Source organism: Dufourea novaeangliae, unplaced genomic scaffold, assembly GCF_001272555.1.
Source record: "Dufourea novaeangliae isolate 0120121106 unplaced genomic scaffold, ASM127255v1 scaffold57, whole genome shotgun sequence".
Classification (NCBI taxonomy): Eukaryota; Metazoa; Arthropoda; class Insecta; order Hymenoptera; family Halictidae; genus Dufourea; species Dufourea novaeangliae.
This window is the reverse complement of record NW_015373937.1, coordinates 1,228,905-1,252,300: the sequence shown is the minus strand read 5'-3', so window position 1 is coordinate 1,252,300 and position 23,396 is coordinate 1,228,905. Positions and strand designations below refer to the sequence as shown.

The 23,396-nt window shown below is 45.6% G+C and overlaps 1 protein-coding gene across 1 annotated transcript in view; it reads left to right on the top strand.

The window, feature by feature from the left end:
* The first annotated feature begins 6,242 nt into the window (after positions 1-6,242).
* LOC107185489 (forkhead box protein P2) overlaps positions 6,243-23,396 on the top strand; it is a 221,562-nt gene continuing 204,408 nt past the window's right edge. Inside the window, exon 1 of the mRNA XM_015573178.1 lies at positions 6,243-6,511. Coding sequence (XP_015428664.1) covers positions 6,482-6,511 — 30 coding nt within the window. The 5' untranslated portion in view covers positions 6,243-6,481. The remainder of the gene's footprint in view (positions 6,512-23,396) is intronic.

Genomic DNA, 23,396 nt, shown 5'->3' with positions numbered 1-23,396 from the left:
AAAAAGAAAACGAATCTTTCTAGTCTATTTTCGTAACTTATTACTCCACCCAGATAGTTTTCGTTGAAACAATATTTGTAGGAAGAAACTCTCGATGGAATATCGCTGCTTTAATCGGAACGTTAAGCTCGATGAACATTATCACAGTAATATTTCGTTCGGTTCCGAATATCTGTCCGAGTAATATTATAAAACATTGCGGATCAAATGAGGAAAATTAGAGTTTCCCAGATATACGTTAACCGCGGAGTTCGACATGGAACCGTAATTTCGCCATTCTCGCTCCTTCGCGGACGAATCGAGATGAATGTACATCGTAACGAGTGGTCCAACCCCACTCCCGTGAAATTCATCGAGAAAATACGGTCTTTTCTGTCGGTTGGCTGACATTAGCGAAAATAAACCATTATGAAAATGTTCCGTAAATAGGAGCATGACCAAACGTGCTGCGGTTTTCCGGGGGTCTCCACCTTTTGCCGTAGTCGGTTTCGACTTTCAAGAGGGTGGCAGCGCGGGCTGGGAGGGATTATAGAGCTTTGCCAGGATATCAATTATAACCAGAAACAGTTATTCTGTGCACTGGGAAACCCTTTTCCGCCCCCACCCACTCCCTCCAGCGCCCGTTCCGACCATTCCTAATCCTCTGTAAATTATATTATTTTCACTGTTTGTTTACCGGTCTCCCTATTCTGTTCCCTTCTGCGCAGGATTTGCGGCGACTTTCCGGCTTTCGCCGCGTCTCACCCTCTCTTTACGGGGACTTGCTATTAAAATCATTACTTCGAACACCGTCTCCCGTAACAAGCTATGGTAGGTAAGAGTATATACTCTTACCTTCATCAGACACGTCAAGTATAACAAAATTTTATACATATTTGCAACGACCACGTTTCACCTTATCTCAGATATTCGATTCTCGTCTTCCTAGGTCGTGGATATTAAAAGTGGTTTACTAAGAAAGATTTTCATCTCAATCAAATTACTTCGTTGTCACCCACTATTTCGTGTACACGCGAATAAGTGTCCTTTCAGACAAGATTATTACGCGAATGGTCACGCTATGCACACCGCCAATCTATCCCCCGTTAACGACGTTGTTCACCTCGTCGAAAAAAATCTTACGGGCACGTAGAATTTTTTCCACGCTATACACTCTTTAACGCCCTTATTTCCCCCGGTGCCGTGTTCCCGGACACGAGTAACGGAGGCCCTATTATGCAAATGTACGAGGTGAAACGGCCTGGACCTGGCTATGATCGTTCAGAGACAACCGCCTCCCCTCGCACGCTCCTGCGGGTGTAGTTTGTACCGTGAAGGGGCGGTAGAACGTAGAAGCACGGCGCAGGGAGACAGGATGCGTCTGGGTACGTGCATCGTTTCTAGATCCTCTAGGCCCATTAATTCCCTTGAATATTCTCTAAATCTTACAACTTTCATTTCTACTATTTTATGACACAATTAGAAAACTTTTAAGTTTTTACGGAAGAAAATATTTTTCATATAATATATATTTTACAGTAGCTTAGTACTGCAACAATAATATTAACTTCAGAACATCAGTGTATTATGATTATTTATTCAACTACTCCCTATTGTGAACATCCTTCATTCTTTATTTGGCACAGTCGATCACTTTGATCTCAAAGGCGGCTTAACCCAGAGCTACATTGTTCTAGGCAGCAGCCACCATGGTTCTCATACACGAAACGTAGAAATGTACTATGTCCTAAGCAGACTGAACGATCCTAGGAGGGGGGATGAAACGTACGGACTGCACATTTGCACGGTGGTACGCGTGTGCATTTGGCATCACGCAGACTGAATGTCTATGCATTTCACGAAGATCGGTTAGGATACTAAGAGAGATTGGAAGAGTAAGTGAGAACGAGAGGGATAGAGCGAAGGGTGACCGTACGTGTGTGTATGAGAGTGAGAATTCGCCGCTAACCGGTCGTTGGAGGAACGGTGGGAGTGTTGTTGGGGTGATAGCGGACGGGGGTGGGTGTTTACTTTTGGTGTTGGGCAAGTAGCGCCCGGCATGCATGGTTCCCTCTGATAGCAAACACTGAGTATCGATCAGTATGACTCTGGTAAACAACTATTGTAGAGTAGTATAGTATAGGACGGGTTTTGTCCCCTTCACCCCCTCCCTCGCCCCGCCGCTCCTCGATGTCCCATTCCCCGGTATCGCTGGACACCCCTTTGCTCCTCGCAACCCCTTCGTTCTGTGTGCGAACCCTGCGTCCACCCATTCCCATCCACAACAACTCCGTCGTGTACTCACGATATGCCTGCTTACGTGTCGGGCAGGGCTGTCCTAGTCGAGGAATCCGTGGAAGAAACAGGCCAGAATGGGAATTGTGACTTTCATTTAAAAAGAAATGATTTAGCGTGATTATAGTTTTTAGTGTACTAATTTATCGGAGCGTAACCCAGCTGACGTTTTACTTACGATGTCACTGATTGCATAGAGATAAAGCTTCGATTGATTTTCTACAGAAGACTAGATGATCGTGTCCAGTAGATTCGGATGCATGTAGTCAGACACGCGAGGAACAGTAAGATAAACAAAGCAATAAGTACAGGATTAGAAAACGCGGGAGTACGACTCTAATACTTTTACAACAAAGTACAAAAGTTATCGATAAGGTACGATTTAGAAATTTATTATTTTGAGTATTCTAGACGATTATTAAATTTTGTAGTCTCCTATGATATTAATATCATCGCATTGTCTTCAATAGGATCTGTGTTAAAGAAAGTAAAAACTATTGGTTATTAAGTAGATCCAGACGTGCGTGGTCAGACACGCCTAGAATCTTGTGGTAAATCCAACGAAACGAATACAGTAACTGATAGGATGGTGTAAAACAAATTTGTCTTGCATTCTTGGAATATATTGTACTTTTTATAACAATGTAGAAAAATTAGTATCAAGACTGGAAATAAGTACGTCCCTGAAGCGGATGCTAATCATCTTGGCGAAGGGTGTCTGAAATTGTCGCCCCATCGCGCAATCCCCAAGCTCGACAACCCCAGCGACTCACCCTAACGGCTCGCTTAACCAAACAACCTTGATAAATTATGCAAAAATCAACAACACTACGAACTGCAGCTCCCACGCAACCGGCTAGATTGAGGGGTTCAACAGCATGATTCTTCCATCGTAGCTGTGTGAAACTTTCTTTTTTTTTATGGCTTTCTGAAAATTAGACGAGTCGCAACACTAGCCGTAGAATATAATCTTTTCAGAACTTGTTAACATTCAGTGACAACAATTCGAAAAGACAATATTTCCTTAATTTTTTTCCCGTTAAATAACTGTGTAACCTTGCCGATCAGGCACATTTAAACGTGCGTCCACGGTATGGCAAACGAATTTTGAAAACTTCTTCTCAATTAACAAGCGCATAACGATTAATCGGTGGTAATTGACCGGGATTGATCGTGGCGGATGAAATTTTATCAGAAATTTTCAGCAAACGTAGTTTTATTACTGCGCGAATGAATCGCATTAAGCGTTTATGTCGGCTGTGCATCGACGCGAACGATGTGTGACCCGTGAAATCCGCGAGCCAATAAATGAATATAATCCACGCGTGAGAATAAAATCCGTCGCTAAACTGTGCAACAGGTGTTGGAGGTTATTGACAATCTTTTCATCAGAATGATGGTGTTTGTGCGATATTTCGCCGAATATCGGAGCGTTTAAGCGATAACGATGTCCTTTTCCGGGGAATCTTATTTTCATCCATATTCCGCATATTATTTTCGATGAGGAACGATTAACACACTCTTTCTTTATTAATAACATTATTATAAAAGAAACAAGAAAACTTGGGAACCCTAAATCAATATTATTGAACCGTTAATCGACGGATCAATAATATTAAAGGATTAAGGACAAAATTTACTGTTCTTTTTCTGGTTGAAAATTTTAGTTTGTTACTAGATTTGAAAATATGTTATTTCTGTCTCCTATTTGTGTACAATGTTCCCTCATCGTGTGCATACTCTCTTTATCTCATTCCCTTCAGTCCCCTCTTTCTCCCTCGCCGTTGAAGGTTGTTATCAATACCGTAGCTATACTCTCGACATTGTTCCACGGTTTGGTTCGGTGTCGAGAAACAAGACGAACAACAACAACAAACAAACAACAACAAACTAGTCGATGTGAAGTCTCTCCACCCTCTCTCCGCGACCTGTTTTCCCCACATTGTCCCCAGCCCCCATCATTCGCTATCGCTCCGATTATAACCGTGACAGTTCCAATCTTGTGTACCGCGCGCGCCTTTCTTGAATATGTGTCACTCCCCTGCATAACTTTCCGTAACCTCTGCCGGTATCAGCTCTCGCACTCTTTCGTCTGCCGTGTTTTCATCGGAATTTCCATATTCACGTTCTACCCTCACCGAAATGGAATTGCATACAATTATTGCAGCTCAACAAAGAAGTTCTGAACGACGTCCAACGATCGATAAACATATACTATTGTCCAAAAATGTAGGATAATTTAGTAAATGAGGATTTTTGTGAAATCTTTTATTACAAGTTAATGTACATCTTATTAAACATACGGAACACAGTGAAGTTTATCGTACAACTCTTTGAGATTACAAGTAAGCAATTAAAAAATTGTGTATTGACATTGTATGTACAACTGGAAGAATGACGACACAATCTCATTCGTGTGTATACAGATTTAGATATCATGAATGGAGGATATAACGAATTGATGATTAACTGGGAACTGGTGTGTGTGTACATATAACGATGATGAATCACCTGGAACGCGATGAATGCATTAAAATAGGTCGTCGCCTTTACTGCGAGCTTAGGACTAGGCTGAATCGATAACAATAACTGTGCCCGACATCTTCAGTCTCTGATACATTCGCTCCTAAAAGTACGTTAACTTGAACAATGAAAAAGATAAAAATTCAAGGTATTTAAGGTTTACAAAGGTATTCAACAGTTATCCTATATGATATTCAGTTAAAACAAAAATCCTCCTGGAATCGTATAAATTTTTCCAAAAAAAAGCTCTTCACCACTGAAAGGGTACTCTAATGCATTGCGTCGAGGGGTTAAAAGCAAGTGTCGCGACACGACATTCAAGATTCAATTCGAATTTTTCATCCGTTTTGGCGCGTCCAACCGGGAGCGTATTTACGAAGGAGTTCCCGGTAAGTTGCACGGCTGGAACACACCAAGAAGCATTGGGTAGGTGACCACAGAGGAAGACGAGAGGAAAACGCGTACAAGAGACACACGATGTAGAGAGCGACAGATATACACACGTTGAGGCAGAAGCGGCTGGGCGCGCGAGCGACGAATGTACGCGCGGGCGAGAATCGCGCATCCGAGTGAAACAGGGCTATCGTGGAGGGACTGAGATCGCTGTACACCAACGATAAAGAGCGCGAGGAAGAGGAAGGGAAACGTGGCGGGAGGGATGGAGATAGAGGGAGGCCGTGTGAGTGCGCCGACTCAGTAGCCGCGTGTTCGGTGAGTCCGTAGGGTTTCGCGGCCAAGCGGTGCCGAGCGTCGCACAGTCGCGACGGCAGCCACCGGCGCGCGGTACCCCTTTTTCTTCAAACCACCACTCTCTCAATTCCGCACGGGTGTCCTCAGCGCACGTTTTCCTGCGTCGACGGCACGACGACGAGGATCAGGACGTGGACGAAACCACACGCTGCCTTACGCTTGATCAGCTTCGTCTGCAAGAGAGGGCGCCTTCCGTCGTTACCACCACCACCACTACTATCACCAACCACCACCACCGTCACACCATCACTATCTATATATATATATATACATATATATACACCATCCTCCAACCCTTCCCAACAAAAATACCACTACGCAGCCACCGTTCTTCGGACCAAGCCGACACCTATCGCCCTTCCTTTGCCGGTAGAAACCGCGCCGCCACCGTTGCACAATCCCGTCGGTTGCCGCGCGCGGGACAGTCAAGCCGCGATAACAGAGAGAATCGGGATATCGTGACTCTAGCAACCGGAGGAGAGACACGTGGCGCGCACGCGGAGGTGTCGAATCTTTTCACACGGAACAGGGGAAGAGAGAGAGAGAGAAAGAGAGAAGGATACAGATTGAATAGATATTATAGACGGATAGATAGGAAAGGAAGGAGAAACAAAGAAGGGGAAAGAGAGAGAAAGGGAGGAGAAAGGAAGAAACGAAGAAGGGGGTGGAGAAGGACTGGGTGTGGAGGGGGGAGACGGAGAAAGGTAGAGAGGTGGCAGAGGGACAGAGATCTCGAGGGGGAGGGAGGGGTGAAGACGATAGAGAGGAAGGAAAGGTACGGAATCACGAGGACGAAGACCGTGGAAGATAGAGGAGAGACAAGAAACGGGTCGTGTGTCTCCGTTTCGTTTCGTCCGAGAACAATACTCTTACGAAGAGAAGGACGGAGGAACAAGCGACAGCCACGAACGAGACGTCGAGGAGGAAGCGGGACATGCTGGAACCACGCTGGAGACCCGTCCAGGTAGAGACTTACAACACCACCACCTCCCTGCAACACTTGTTCCGTCTTCTGCACTGCTTATGACACTCGATGCCTGATTGACTGCCTGCCTGCCTGCCTGCCTGTCTGTCTGTCATTGCTCGAGCCACGATCGTATCGGTTGCATCCACGCGTCACGCATTCTCTCTCTCCCCCCTCTCTCTCTTTCTCTCTTACTCTTCTTCTCGCTATTTAAGTTTGTCTCTTTGTCTCATCATTCTCCGCCGCTTGCTTCATTCACCGTTCTTTGCGTTCCTCTTACTCAATGATGATCGCCACGTGCCATCATCAAGAGTCCCTTTTGCACGCAACCTACGCACCAGTCGCTTGTTGTTTTGTATTCTTAATTTCTCCAATCATTCGTATTCGTTGGTTTTTTCTGTTTGTTCTTCGACTCGAATCGGTTCGCGGTTTTACCGTGACAATTTATTGCACGAATATATAGAACCTGGTGTAGAAATATCAGGGGTTACATGGACACTTGTAGAACCGAACCGGTGTTATAATCTCATGGATCAATTTCCGGTTGTAATATTTACCCCCGCTCCGGTGTGGGACACCGAGGGGATCAGAAATAGATACGATATTTAGTACGGAAATAGTTGGGATTACGATTTCATTTTACGCGACAAGGTACACGTATCTTGATCGGTGGAACTGGGTCATTATGGAAATAGGGAGAAGACGAAAATGGATGTTATCAATTTTTGGCGTAAACGAAACGATTCACGGGGTGGCATCGATCATTCTTCGCGACTAACGAACGAATAGAGGTCGATGGAAATTTCGTGTGTTTCAACGGGTCTCGTGTTTTTTTTATTATTGTGTCTCGGTGTTTAGGAGCGTCGCAAGAAGTCTCGTTATAATATACATAAATGTTCGTTGATTTGGCGATTTTCTGATTGATCTTACGTTGAGCTAGCCGAGTGATATTCGTGGAAATGACACTTTAACGATCCTGACAAGACAAATAGGTGGACCGGACAAGCGGAATGGTTGGTCAAATAAATCTCGCTACACAGTTCCAAGATTAACTACGTTCGAGTAACTAAATGCGTACCTGCCTTAGTACAGAAATCTTTCCGGCAAAACGCATTTTTCCTAAAAATAATCTTGGCAGTGGCCACGGCTGCTTTGACTGGAGTTTCGAATGATATAATACTACGATATGAATCATTATGTTATTGGCTCGGCTATTTCAACAGCTTGCCGTTGAATATTTCGTTTCTGTAAACAGTAATCTCGGTCATTTGTTTCGTTCGTGCTCATCATTAATAAATGCAGAGAAACACACTCAATTTCAGTCTAAATGCGTAGGACGGTGACAGCCAACCCTTCCGTGGCTCCAGAGCGTTGCTTTGCCAACTTACAGATAGCAGTAAAGATACACGTTTAATTTACCTGACAGAAAGAAACATTTACTTCTCCAGTAACATTATTGTCATTCTATTTATCGAAAGCATACGCCGAAAAAAGATCGGAGGCAGCATCGCGGGTGTACTCGTCTGGTAATGGCAGTTATGCTTCAATCGAGAAACGGCCCGTGTTACCTGGGAATAGAGGCGATTTTTCTCCGAAGGATATAGTCAATGGGTGTGTAGAGGTAGCTACGGGAGGATGCTGGTGTACGGGGGTGGTATAGGTATGAGACTGCAGAAGTCCCGGGGTGTAGTAGGTGGAACAACGCAGAGACGGAGGCGGTCCTACCCTACTTGGGGGCGTTAAAGAAGTAGGTGGGGTTGGCCACCCCCGCGCGTCAACCCTTGCACCCCCCGCGTCACCGAAACCCCCTTGGTGGATCGCTTGGTTCCCTTCGATCCCCATATTCGCCAATCAACCACCCCCCGTTCTCCTGCCCGTCTTCCCTCCTTTTTCGTGTCTTCCAGTCTTTCCTCAAGGTTGCCCTCCATGGGAGCCCCATCTGCTTTCTGGTCCCTTTCGGCTGGTCAAAGATATCGTCCAAATTCAATGGTGAAGACGACCCTCTGACGGCCACGGTAAAACAGGTTGCCGTGTGGCTCCGGTACGATCGGTATCCTCCTCGAGGCTGGAGGTCCGCGAATCTCGACGTCGACGTCTGGCTAAGTGCTCGAATATGTCCGACACGTGTTTTCGGTTCTGATCCGCTTTTCATCCTCGTCGAATCGATTCGACGTGTTATACTTTGTGGTGTCTAAGTGCGCGGCACCGACGGACCGTCGACGACGATCGAACACACAGAGGCATTACCTGGCAACGATTCGAGACTCCGTCGTCACGCCTTCCTCGTTGCTCCGCCGAACGTGTCCAGATCTGGTCGAAGGGTGTTACTTGTCAATCGCGGTGTATATTTCGTAGCATCATCCCCGCCATCAAAGCTCCCTCTCCCACTCCTCGTTCGTCCATCTTCTCACCTCTTCTGACACTTCAAACGCAGCCGATCTACACACACGCATTATACATACGTATGCGCGTACGTACCCGGGCGCGGCTGTGAATCTCAGTGTGTGTGTGTGTGTGTGTGTATGCAGCCCGTCTAGGATGAAGATACATACGGTACAGTGTACCAACACACAGTTCCGCCACTATAACCCCCGTTTTCGCGCTTGCTTGGCACGGCACAGCATCCCTCTTCGGCTACTTCCGGCCAGACCAGGCTCCGCCCACTTTTATATTAATCACGTCTTGGTTCGCTCCTGGCTTCTGTTCTCCATCTTTCTTCCCCGGTGAGCGATTTCCTACCGTGGACGCCTGGGAACCACACCTTTGCCCGTTGGCTTATTCATGCTCCAGGTTTGCGACGTACTAGCCTTTCTACATACACGTATATACATGTATATGTACACACGTATTTTCCCTTTTCACCCCGTATCGTTACTAAGAACGTACAAGCCTGTAATGCATTCTTGTACGTAATCGTGTGTTCGGGATGTCGATAGATTGTTCTGGGATTCGATCGTATACGAATGGTATACTTTGCGTTAGGTGTGGACGAACGAGATCAGTAGCCAGGACCTTCTTTCATCGTTAACTGCATCGTGCACTGTTACAGTTTGTTCCACGCACTCGCGATAAATCGATTATTCGTGTGTACGGTAATGGTCGAGAAGGTTACAGATTTCCTATGGATCTTTCGGAGGTGGAGTACGTGCTCCGGTAGTTTATAACGTGACGCTTTTCTTTTTTTTTTTTTTTTAGAGCCCCCTGTCCCGAGAAAGGGGTGAGCTCGCTGCGCGATATTTCACGAATCGTCGTGTCCTCGACGGCTCGAGAGGAACCCCGGGAAAACAAAAAGAAGAGAGAGAGGAAAGAGGGATTCGCGTCGATTCGTGTTGGTGACTGCCGAGCGCGACATTCGTGCGTTCGGGAACACGGTGCGACCGGGCTAATGAATAATAACCAGTTATTATTGCCAGGTCGAGCAATAAACACGCAGCTCACAAACACACCAACCACCTCCACCCTGGCACCCCAGTCGCCCGCAATAAGGGTTGTCACGCATAGGCACGACATTTGTTTCCAGCGCGTCGAGTGTGCACGTTACGAGCACCCACCTTTCTACAGATATTGGCTCCATTGTTACACGTTGTGTATCGTGACTGCTCCTACGCCACTTTCGCGAACCGCCAGTCGATCCTCGTGCCGCCTATCATCCGTCACAGCCACTTCAACGCCACTCGGCATTGTCGTCGTCGATTCTTCAATTCGTCGCGACCACTCGATTTTAGTATTTCTTTTTTTTTTTTTTAACCTCCTCTTTAGAAGCATCGAGTCTTCGTCTATCCATTGCGTAGGGCAGTGACGTGCCACTTCTACCTTATTTTGACACTAAGAATATAAATGTTTCGATAAGTGTTCCTATACCACCTTCTGGTACTTGTCTCGCGATGATTTTCGATTTACTCCGTTCATGTCTCAGAAACTTTATCTTTGTTAGATGCTAGAAGAACCGTAACGACTAGATTAGCTCATCGAGTTAAAGGGTTACTAAGGTTAGATGGTTGTAGTTCTCAAACTATACCATCCGAAGCAACAATCCATAGAGACAAATTAGAGTGTTTTTCTTTGAACGAATCTGTGATGTTTCGTAGCTAGCCACTCGGGGGATTGATACACTATTTGTCAGTGACTCTATTAATTGCCTCGATCACAGTGTAGATGGGAGTGTTCAGCGTATTGGTTATGACACGAACGCGTTCGCGTCGATGACAAGCGGTTCGAATTCCTAGAGGTTGGTTCATTTTGTCTGGATTATACGCATTCCATGTCATTCCGCGGCCGCGTGTACGGCAATGCATCATCGCCTCCCTCCTCCATGCCGCGTCATGGAGTATTTGTCAATAGAAACAGGAATCGACGCCGTAACTGCGGCAAGTATACGCCAATATACATAACGACCGCCTGTTGACTTGTTACGTTGTCGAGTACCGCCCGATGATTCGATGATTTGCCGATCCGTGACTGCTCCGTGTCAAATATGACCCCACGGTTGTTCTCGTAGGGCCGAGCGGGTTAACACGGGAACCGCCGTCCGCGTCGAGCCGGGGGGTCGTTCATTTGCGATCGGTCGCGCTAACGCGCGTCGTTACATTAAATTATCATCCTGCGATTGTGATGTACCGACGGTTTGCACGAGGCGACTCGTTATAACAAGATCATGGAGTCGCCTCGACGACAATTTCCCAGGTATGCCCCGCGGTCATGAATTATTCCGTGGCCCGTCAGGCTATCAATTCGAAAACGGAATCGTTTTCGACACGGCGAATTCAGGTCGTTCGGTGTTACGGAAAGGAATCATCTCTGTCGTTTAATTTCCGTGAATGATCCTTATCGAAAACTGCTGTATATTGAGGATTTTTACGTGGGTATAAAAGGGGAAAAACCGACAATAATAACGATCATGTAAGATCACAATAAAATCAATATATTACCGATCAGTGTTATTGACTCTACGAAAAGGGATTCACGATTTCTTCCAGTCAAAATACCATTTGTCGCAATGTTTCTATAGGATCATACAAAATTTCATAGTTTTTTTCGTCGAAAAGAAAAGGGGGAGAATGCTTGATGATCGACGCGATCGCTTGGTAGGAGGTCGAAAGTTCGCGGAATCGCACCGCACAAAGGTCGCCTCGGGTTCCCTATGGGACACAGGCCGAGGAACGATTCGCGGGGGTATGGGCACGGGGAAAAAAGCCGATCATTATCCACTCGTTCCGCATTGGTCGCGTTACCCGATGCAACCTCGTTTGCAGCCCGCGCTCCTCCACTATAATAGAGATTCAACAGCACGACGCTGGACATTGAGAGCGGTCTGCGTATTAAAACCATCCGTGTTTGAGCTCGTGATCCCATCGCGTATCAATTATTACGCAGATTTGTACACAAAGGGGGACGTCCACGGTTGCACCGCCCCCGATATAAACCGCAATAATCGTCTGCATCTACTGTCTTGTAGTTCGAATCCACTCTCTCTCCATTGGATGACGTTTTGATCGGTCCAGTGAAATCGGGATACAATCGGAGAAATTTTTCTGGGAACAATAAATACTACTGGACAGAAGAATATTAGAACGAAATGCATGGAGATCGTGGACGTTTTCGGCAGACGAGTACGGAGCCGACGGGACGACGATTGAGAGTATTTAAAGTGACTTCGAAACAGTTATGTAGTATCGTAATGAAAATCCAAGCTATAGCAGGAACTGCGATCATTTCATGTAGAATTACTCGTGGATTACTTGTGCTTTTATTAGCTAGAGTCACGTACACTTTTAGCTTTTCTTTTCCAAAGTTAGTTCGGTATAACGTGATTTACAATTAACATCTGACACAAGTATTCTTTAAGTGTATTTTTACACTAGAACTACCAAAGCAGTTGAAGTGACTGGTTATTATACTCTTATAACGATGATTAAAATGTTACAACAATTCATTTTCTCAGTTCTTTCATAGCTTTTATTGCAATATAAAAGTGAAGAAATTAGTTAATTTATAAATTTGTACATTCTCATAAGTTTCTTATCTTTATCGATCCGATAAACATAGATGTACGTTTATGTAGTGTAAAGTAGTTCCAATGTTAATCTACAAAGATGGAAGATCAGTTATTGTGCTCGTGACAATATTCTGAATATGATCCGCTAATGAACATGAGATCACAATTCACAAACATTTATGAAATAACCAAATATTTACTCGTCGTAAATACAGATACAAAACTCTCAGATAGTGTCTACAATATTCGAAACAACAAAGGATATTCCTAGAATCCTCGTACCTCTCTGTCGTCATTTGGAAACCTTGGTCCAGAGCGGTTGTGTCGCGGCAGTGAAAAGAGTCGATCATCGCCAGACCATGCCGCATTGGTTACGATGTATCTCGTTGCAACGGCCACCGGGCGTGACATAATAGAGCGACATCGCGATCCGTAGTGAACTGCGAGCGACGGCGCATCGAAATGTAGATCGGTCTTGTTTGAATTCGCGGTTCTATCATGAATCAATTACCAGGGCAGATTCGCGTACACACTGCCGTGTGGATCGCGACGAAAGCTCGTGTGAAGGACGAAGGGGGGTGGGAAGGGGGACACAAAGAGGGATCCGCAAACAGTCGTCGATGCGCTGTGTTATCGGAGTGTTCATCTGCGATTTCAATGCGAATTATCAACGAACCCCGCAGCCTCGTCATTTCCATAGAAACGAATCCTTACCCATGATTGCTTCCTCGATTTTTTTTTCTCAGATATATTTTCGACGATAATCGTCCCATCCAACTTCAGTCATTCGATAGAACGACGCAAGTTCGTCACGGTTGTACTCTGAAGAACGACCGCTCTCCGTGTTAGTTAAATCACCATTATTCCCCATCAAGCTGACAAGTTCTGAGTACGTCTAAAAAAAGGCTTTAACTGTGTATCTAATATTATACACTTTAGCGAATATTATGTAGCCGTCAGGATCCGGAGGAATCGTGATTCCATTAAGGACCGTCTTAAATCTGAACAAATCTCGAGCGAACGTGATTGTAGTAATGTAGTTGATGGGAAGGTTTGAAATATAAAATCAGGCGTCTTCTATAATGATGTATTTTCGAACGAGGACATTTCACCGATCGGTTTCTTACAGGGAAGAGAAATCTTTCGTTCCTCTTTCGCGTACAAGCTTCGAGAACGCCCATACAGCTTCTTCCGTCTAGAGTGTCTAGAGTCTCGACACTAGACCGTCTTCCTCATAACGTATAGATTGTCAAGTCTCTGAATGGTTACGTAACACGTCCAACCGGAGTACCCGAATCTAATTTAAACGAGTCAAAGCTAACGAAGAGTTGTTTTCGCGTGGAAGTGTATTTATAAGCGGAGCGGGGACTCGCCTGTGACTTGGTCTGGGTTAACTCTTTCTTCGTCGAATCCAGGTTCCCTTTGATGATCCCCGAGAAGTTCGCGGTGTAATACGAACCGTTCGCGCAAGGAGTATCAATTAATGGGTTCGCGGAATCGACGAGCTATGGATGATGAAACGACGAAATACTAATTCGATATCTTTCTTGGTTTGTCGAAACGTGGAAACGATGCGAGTGTATTTACGAATCGTACAAGCGTGTCACCGAGAGCCAGACGGTTGACGATATCATCTCGCGACTGATAAGGGCTACATTCAGTACGGGAATAAATAACCTCCAGCGGCCTGGAAAAACGACTGGGGCACCTAAACCGTCTTATCTTCGCCGATTCTAATTGGCCACCGTCGCCGATAATCAAACTGTACCGTTGTTTACGGGCCGCGACGAAACAATTAAGAAACTACTTCTATCCAGTTCCGTGCCGTGTCGCTTATCGATATCACTCACTTTCTATAAAGACACGGAAAATTCGATCGTGCCTGTTTATTTCCGTTTTCACCTCCGTAGACTATGGTTCGCGGGATCTATATACCTGGTTGTGTGTGAATCAGCGACGGCGATGTCGCATCGTTGCATCCAATCGAAGAAGCACAATTCCCTTCGTGATACCCACGCGATACACTTTAAATTCCTCACAGCCGGAGTTGGCTTATCAGTTTCGCGACACCGTCTACGCGTTGTTCAAAGAGTCTGAAGAAACTTGGGTGAAGACTGCGAGCCTGGGCTAGGTGTTTTCCTCGAATCTCGATTTCTCGTTGATCGACAAAGGATCGTCTTCTTCTCGCGTCGTTCACCGCGAGTGCACAATTGGTTCCGAGGACAATTACTTTGAATATCGAGTCTGTGAAAACGCGTGTGAATCCAGTGACTCCGATCTCGTTCCGCTGGTTCGAGATCCGTTTCGATAGTCCAGATCGACGAAAACCGCAAAACTGGATAAACTTGAGCTTTCTATGCGGTTCATTTTGGCGTTCGAAAGTTCGACCGTACAGAAGCTACAAATGTGTTTCTTCATCGGCTGGCGCGAGGGCGGCATAAAAATTCCTAATTTGTGAACCGACACACCCTACAAGGTTTGTTCTATTTTCCATGATATTCATTGTTTTACCGCGTGCAATAGGTGGTAGCATCGGAATGCAGGTCAGCGTAGAAGGAAAAAAAAGAAAAACTTATTTTGAAGAAAAGACGTTCTCCGTAGCACTGCTTTCTGCATCGTCTCGTTATCTGTGTCTACTATTGTTTGCACAATGCTGTTTTACTGCAGATAAGTGCACCATGCGCTCGTTATACAACCGTCCGATTATTTACCTGCTTCGTTTCTCCCCGATTTCACAACCGTCGTCGTCGCGAAACATTTAGCGATCGTATCCAGCGCTGCGTTCCGATTCTCTGTTTCTACCACTGTCCTCAGAAACGCAAAGCGGGGAATTGTCTTAAACATTGAAAATCCTCTGCAAATATTGTCTAGAAATGATCGTAGTCATCAGTGTCTTTAAATCGTCGAACTCTTCTCAAAATCTCAGTCTACCATACCATCTATCATACCGAATCCTCAAGATTAAAAGATACAACGAAGTTATCTCAAAATTTCAGTCTCTACTTTTGATTATCTATCACACAAAGCCCTCAAGATTTGATGCCTCGAGAGCGAAATATTGTTACCGCTAAACAACACGAAGTACAATTCACAATCAAACACCGTTCCTCTATTGATCCTGTAAAGATCACAAGGATCGATTCGACAATTCCAGGTTCAGTTCGAAGGACACATCTCGGCGTTCTGTTTCGACGGGTCACGCGCGTCATGGTTCTCGCGGGGAGGGTGGAAGAGGACATACGCTCGTGTCACAGGAGTAGTGCGCGGTAGAAAGAGGCTGTAGGAAGATGACATAATCCCACTCGCGCAATTTGCGAAACAGATTTACGCGTGGGACGGGCTCTCCAGCGCGCGGGGGCATTTATGATAATGTGTGGCGCGGTTTACTGCTCGCAAACTCCCGACGTTGCGCGAACCCGTTCAGTCTGACCATCACTAGTACTTTCGTACTAGACATGATACTATTTTGAAATTTTTTAATATTTTGGTACGTTCACCAACAGATCTAGTACATACATTCAAAACTCAACACACAATAGGGCACTAATATGATAAATTGCCCTTTATAGAGTGAAATGCAATAAAATAAAAATTTAGTGCTTTTTTTCAGTTTTAATACCTCTTTCCTCCCTAAGTTATAGATGAAATATTTTTCCTGGGTAGTCACACTGAACCCGTCGCGTATTTCTCTGCGCATATGTATAAAAAATCATGCACGTATGTATAAATTCGCGTACGATGATCAGTGATGCGTACGTGTGTTGGTTCGGCGGGGGGACACGGAGAAGGCACGTCACGACGATACGGCGCGGACCGTGCGCGCGTGAGTCGTTTTGCGGCTAGGAGATACGCGACGGTTGTCCGCTCGCGAATCCTATTTAACGCTGTCCCTGATGCCCGGGCCGACGCACACGGGCGCGAGCCACACGCACGTGCACGCTGCACGATGCACGATCTCTCTTCTCTTCCCCTAACCCCTTCACCACCCCTCCTCTCTCTCCGTCGGTGGTAGCGGGGAAAGAGGGTGACCGGGATAATCGTGCAAGACGATTGGTAGCTTCCTGTCGTCTCACGTGACCGGCCTGCATCGCGGTACGCACGGTGCATGGGGCTGCAGAGGATGACATTCGTTGCACTCACCCAGTGCCGTTAAGTAGCTGGATAGGATGCGTGAGCCGCGGATTAATGGTTACGGATACATCTTGGATCGGATGATTTGTTGGCTTTTATCGCGACGAATCGCCAACGGGAAACCAAGAGCGCATTCCCTCCCCGATGCGCCGTTGAGCAGGTCCTCTTCACCTCTTCTATCCCCCACCAGCCCCTCCCCCCCCTCACCCCCCGTCATTGGGAATTAATGATATCTGTCCCGGTGGATGTACCGTGTTATTTATGCTATAAATTCGTCGGACGGGCCGGCTCGAACTACGCGTATTAAATTATTGGTGGATACACTTTAAGAGAATAATTTAGAGCGACGATGTCCCCTTCCGTGCCAATTTTCGGGTCGGCCCGTTGGCTTGCGTGGTGGCCCTCCCTCTCGCCCGTAGTTTCGTGGATTTATCGGTATTTTCACCGGATTTTTGGGGAAACGAGTGCTCTCCAAGTTCTACGCGATTTTTATTGGCAGCTATTGCGGTAGAGGTCGCGAGTTCATCGTGATGGTCTGGAAGTCGATCTTCTGGTCCTTGTCACGAGTCGTTCAGGTTCCGATACACGTGTCAATTGGAGGATATATATCGTGTGTTAGATGTTATCTAGAAGCTATTTTTCCAATTGTTGTTTTCTAATTAGTATCGATATACGGGAAGATAGTTTATTAGCGTTGTTTGCTATCGATCGGAAATCAATCTGCGCGACTAGTTCCCCTTTCACCTGTTCCCGAGGACCTGAAGAAACATTACGGCGATAATCATATCGTGGACGGCGTATCGCGCGTGACGAGAAAGAATGCATATAGGAGATTAGCCGCGGGCAGCGATGCCCCGCAATATCGTGCCGTCTATTTTGTAATAGAAACAACGGAAGAGCCTAATTCCGCGAGGCCTGCTTCTCCCGTCCTCCTCGCCGTTAGACGGCGCGGTGTGTGGATACATGTCCGAGCGCATGATGCCATTCCTATCTACCTATACTTACTTACCTAGCTACCTACCTACCTAATTATACCGAGTGGTCCACTCGAAGCGATAAGCGATTTACATACCGAACGACGCGATGGATTTACTGCTCGGCTCTGTGTACGACGTGTGGGTATACATATACTTGACTCTACGTTCCATTTTCCTCCTATTCCGGGAAGTCGACGAAAGAATCCGCGCGGAACGAAACTGCTGTACAACGTCGGATCCACGTTCTATCCTCTACTCTTTGCCTGATTCGAAATAATCCGTCGTTGTTGAAAGAACTGACTACTGTGATAGTTATTTCAATGCATTAGCACTTTGGTTTAGTCTCTAACGAAGCCGAACGTTGAGAAACATTAATCCGGGAGACTATCATGTTTCTTATTTTAGGGATTGGCAGTTCAGTAGCTCTGAGATCTCCGAACGATCGAGTGAATCATAGTTAATTATACCTGATTGGTAGATAGAGAATGTTTGTGACAAGTGCCTACTTACGAAGATTCGTTCAAGGACATCCGAGTGATAGATAATTGTTTGTCTATTAGCTATGGGTACCTAGGTATAGTGAAACATGGAAGTTATTCCATTTATACAATAAATGTACTGTATCATCGGTTCACGAGTGAGGTCCAAGGAACGATTCCGTAAATTGTACGTGGGCAGAAAATGGCATGTAAAGGAGTGCACTAGGTGGGAGAACTATCGGAGACACAGCGAGGGAAGGTCCCCAAGCGCTAGGTGTACATCGTAGCGATACCCAGTACCGGTTCAGCCGAGACCGCTTAAAATTACACGAATTAGTGACCCTCTAATTATTCCAAGGATCGCGTTTCAATTCCACTCTACGTAGGCTATACTGCAGTAGGCCTGGCCGTAAAATAATTTCAATATAGCACACGTACAACCTTGAAACCGCGCGGGCTAAAATGTCATAAATACGTGTGGCACGCGCGCGCGTGTGTGGGGGGGGGGGAATTATGAAACGGTCCGCGTGAAAACGCAAGAGACAATTTCTCGCGAGCATAAATCTTTAAACGGTAACACGCGGGTTCTCGCGCTTAATAATTGATAAGTAAATAATTCATTCGAGGTGGTGAACACGAGCGTGCCAAACGATGAGACAGATTTACTGTTCGTCCCCTCTATAGCAGACGCATACGCTCTTTGCTCCATTCCTGGCGACTTTGGTATATATTTCGCTCTCTCGCGGTCACGGAAGAGCTTCAAGTATAGTTAGCCCCGGACACCGTGTGCCTACAGGATTGGTATGTAGCCGGTGGCCTCTCATCGGTTCAATTTATTTACGCGATCGGCGTAGAACCCACCCGGTACGTCTTTTTGGCGATACGCTAATTTTATACACCCTGCGGTACGGTACAAGCGGAGAATAAATTTACGGGAAATCTTACATTTTTCGTCGCTACGTCCCGAATTTTTCTGAAATATACATACACATATGTATATGTGTAAACGTCGAAAGGGATACAGCTGACAAGCTCGCTTTAAAACGTCATCGCGGATCTTCGGGGCGAGTATACGAGGCTACGCCCGCGACCTGGAAGACACTCGTTTCGCCGATTTAATTTTCGCGGGGATTAGAATATCGGCTGGTGGGAACCAATGACAACAAGATTCTATTTCAAACGATGGTTATTCTTGGTGTCGCGTAAATTTCATTGCGACAGCGGTAGCGACGTTATACCTCGAAACGTGTATCGTGCTTGAAATATGACTTGGAAGTATAGTGCAACGGCAATTATTTAATTCGGTTAATTATTGCTCACCGAGCAAGACGTTTCCAAAGATATATCGCTGATATATCGTTGTCTATAATTGCGCGTAACGGTAGACAGCCTACGTAAATGTGTATATAACCTTATCAAGAAAACACGAAATAATCCGCGGGGAAAAGAAGAAATATCCGCGAAATGTGCAGGCTGAGGGAGAAAGGGAGAGGAAAAGAGTTTTATCGTGCCCACCGTGCACGAGTTTACGTTTCTCTTTTTCTCAAGAGAAAGAAGGCCACGGGAGGAAAAAAGATGGCGGACGGGGGGTTGAGCAAAGTTAATATTTTTCAAGGAATAATGAATTCAGTAACCCCGTACTGGGAGTGCTGCACGTCCCAGCTTTAAATCTTTTCTGTAAATAGATTATGGCGGAAGATAATGAAAAATTTGCCAACGCGCGCGCGTGCACACCGCGCCTAAGTTCAACGCTCGTTTCCTTTGAACTTTCTTTCTCGACCTCGTGGTCTTCTGTTTCCGAAAACTTTTGTGAATTAATGCTTTTTATAGTCGCGACTATTTCCGTCAGATCTGTAACACATTCTTTTCTTACATAGCTTCGTAAACTTCGTTCTCCTATGCCTTCAAACTTATGCATCCACTTATTCTTCCTCAATTTCATCCATTCTTCCGACCTATTCTTCTATACTTTAATATCTACCGAGTATGTATCACTTTCCTCTGGATCGTCGCTGGGGAATGTCTCGCGCAAATTCAAGATCCGCCGGCACGAAATATGTGCACCAGCATTATCGTCCGAACGGTATTGTGTGCAACGAGATAAGATAACGTGCGTATACATGTACCAGCGGAGAGAATCACATGATTAGAGTAATCGAGAGCCGTGCTTGTCTTCAATCGCCGGTTAGTTAGCAAAGAGAAAATTGAAATATGAATCATCGGGGTACATAATCGCGCTCTAAATAACTCGGCCGCGATGAAACGTTGAACGAAAGAAACACGCCCGTCGTTTCCTTTCTTGCGCCGCCGCCGCCGCCGCCGTCGATCTGCGTGTTTCTCTTTCATGCGGTATCCAGCGTAATTACGCTTTTCTTTTATTACGTACACGCCCATCGCGCCCCGGCTTTTTATCGTTCTGCGTGAACGATTTAATCGCCCCTGTAGTTTTAACTTCATTACCTACATAAACGCGAATACTAATTAGTTGTGATAAACGCAGGAAGATTCGGATCGGCGTAACAGTTTTGCACTGTACCAGTAATTTCAATAGTTTCTATTATTTTTTTTCTTTAATTCTCGTAGTTTCTAGTCGTTGCAATAACTTGAATCAAACTCTGTAGTTCTTTCTGTACTTTTTGGTGGTACTTGTAATCAGTACTTAATGATAAATTTTTCGAAGAAAATTGCCGATTAACTCTTCCAGGATCATCGTCGACTATAGTCGACAGTTCTTTTTTTTGCTTGTACAGAAATATATTTCTGCAATTTGTAGGAATACAGTCTGTACTTGCAATGCTAGTTCCATCGTCGACCAAACAGATGGATTTAAATGTATCCGTGATTTCCACGTAACGATAACTGATCCCTCACCTAATTGCCCTCGGCCATCGGATAACATTACGTGGCTACTATCCACGGTACCCAATAGATTTCACACTGTTTAACAAATCCAATTGAGCGATTCATTGTTATACACACCTTCCAAAATGATTCTGATCACCTCACTAGACAGAAGCAGTCTTCAGAGTTCACAAAAGTCGTCAAATCCACTCCACCAGTTCACTTTCCAAATTTTTTCACTAACGTTCTTTTCCTCGCTAAACTTTCCCCACTGTACTAATCCAAGCCGCAGAACGTTTGAACGCACCCGTACACGCAGTTCGAAAAAAATTTAGGCGTGCATATACACAACACCGTGTCTGACGACGTTTGCCACGCTCCCCCGTTGATAAATTCATGTTTGCCCGTGTTTGAATGTACCATTGATGAGAGATAGAAATGGTCATCGCGCCGGCCAAGAAGCCGCCGCCATCCCCAGACCCGCAGACATTAGTATTAATAGTTATGAATCTAGAATAGAACGCACCAACTTCGGTTGTTATGTAGATATACGGGAACTACCAGCCGGTCATCTACGTTTTGTAGTCGATAAATATGTATGCAACAGCCTGGTCGGTTCGGTTCGGAGAGAAAGAGTGCCGGGGCGGTCCGTCTCGGCCTCTCGAGTACTCGGAGCGGCGACGCGAGAAAACGGGAACGCCGATGGACCGGATAAAGAAAATGTTCCCGGACGTTCGTATATACGTCGGCCCCGGGAGTTTCCCCGGAACGTGTTGGGAATACCATTTGGGCTAATAATCCTAACGAGGCCCTGAATCTGAGAAACACGGGAGGCCCGGAGTACACTGATTTTATTGAGACTTCCTCTTTTCTGCAATTAGTAGTGCGTGAAATTACCGTTATTGGGAGAGGGAGACTAGGGGGTAACGATTTTATTGCTTTAGAACTGAAAATACACGTTAGATTGCTTTGGTGTTTGATAGATTAAACTATGGTGTTTGTTTCCACAACTAGAGACGGCTAATTTCGAACCTAGGAGAACAGGATGCTTTAGCGATATTAGCTTTAATCGGTCTCATTGTATCCTCCCGTTCCCGTTATAATGCTTCAGTTAATACTGATGATAGAGTCGGTTAATAGTTTTGAGGATCAATTAATCTCTCGTATCTTGTAAATTACACTGATTCTTCTGATACGATATTCCATGTTTTCCTTATGTTTTCAGGAAAAGCGTTTGTTCCCTATTTCTTACTATTCTAGTTTTTATTTAAGAAAGACGTACTAATACGTCAACCGCCATCAAAGTGTTACTAAGATGTTGAAATATTTGTAATACTGCACATGTCAGGCGCTAGAATGTTGGAAAATTTTTAAATCAGTAGCTCATTACGATTATTCCGCTCGCGTAGGAGTCACAAAGTTCCACCTCTGATCGAGTTCACACGAGCTTCGGCAGCAAGGGGTGAACATTCCTTGGCCGATCATCCCGATGCCCGTTTTTTGGGTGTTAGTCCGGTCCGTCTGTGTTCAGCTGACTATTTATAGATCAGCCTCCTTAGCGGCTCTCTGAATTAGAGAGAACATTGGACAGCCTTCTTCCCCCGACCACCTTAAACCGTCGTTTTAGTTCACGAACTTCTCTCCGGGTTTCATTGAATCCCGTTGCCTTCTGTCTAAGTCAGTGGCACCTTTATACCGTACTGTACACTAATCGAGAAACCCATTCGATCATCCTGTAGAATTCTAATGCGTTGTGTCCCGGTCCAACTCCATCTGGAGTAATGGTTTCTTTTCAAATAACACCTACACGCGATAATTATCACAATGGCGGGCTCGTCTGCCGCGGAATCATTAGTGTCGTCATTATATCGAATTTATGGGACGGGCGCCTGGTATCGTGCTCGTGTGTGTTCCGATTATTCGAGGCTCGTCGAGCCGTGTTCGATCTTGAATCGGTTACGCGTCTCGAAATTGAGAGAGAAGACCCGTTGGTATTGTTGTTCCGCCGATCGAGTCGCCTCGCAGACAGCCCGCGAGTTCGAACCCCCAGACCTTTGACTCTGGCAGTACGTCGTTATTGAAACAAAAAAAAAAAAAAGAATGAAACGAAGACAAGAAAGAAAGAAAAACGTAATAATAAAGAGCGCGAACGTATAACGACGGGGCTAGGATTTTGTACAGGATCGGCGAACCGCGAATATGTGAAGTGGTTCCGGGACACGGGGGTGGCCATATAGGGGGTGGTGGTGGTGGTGGTGGTAGGGTATGACAGCTTGGATGGGTAGGGAGAGACGCGGGAATTGGTGGAGTATGCGACACGGTGGTGGGCGCTTACTAGGCGACCGATTGTAATTATTTTTCCCCGATGACTTTGCCCTCGATGATTGTGCCTGTGCCACGGTGAATTGACGCTTAGAGAGCCCCCCTCATCAGCCCGGGGTTCTGTACGTTAAAAGCGACGC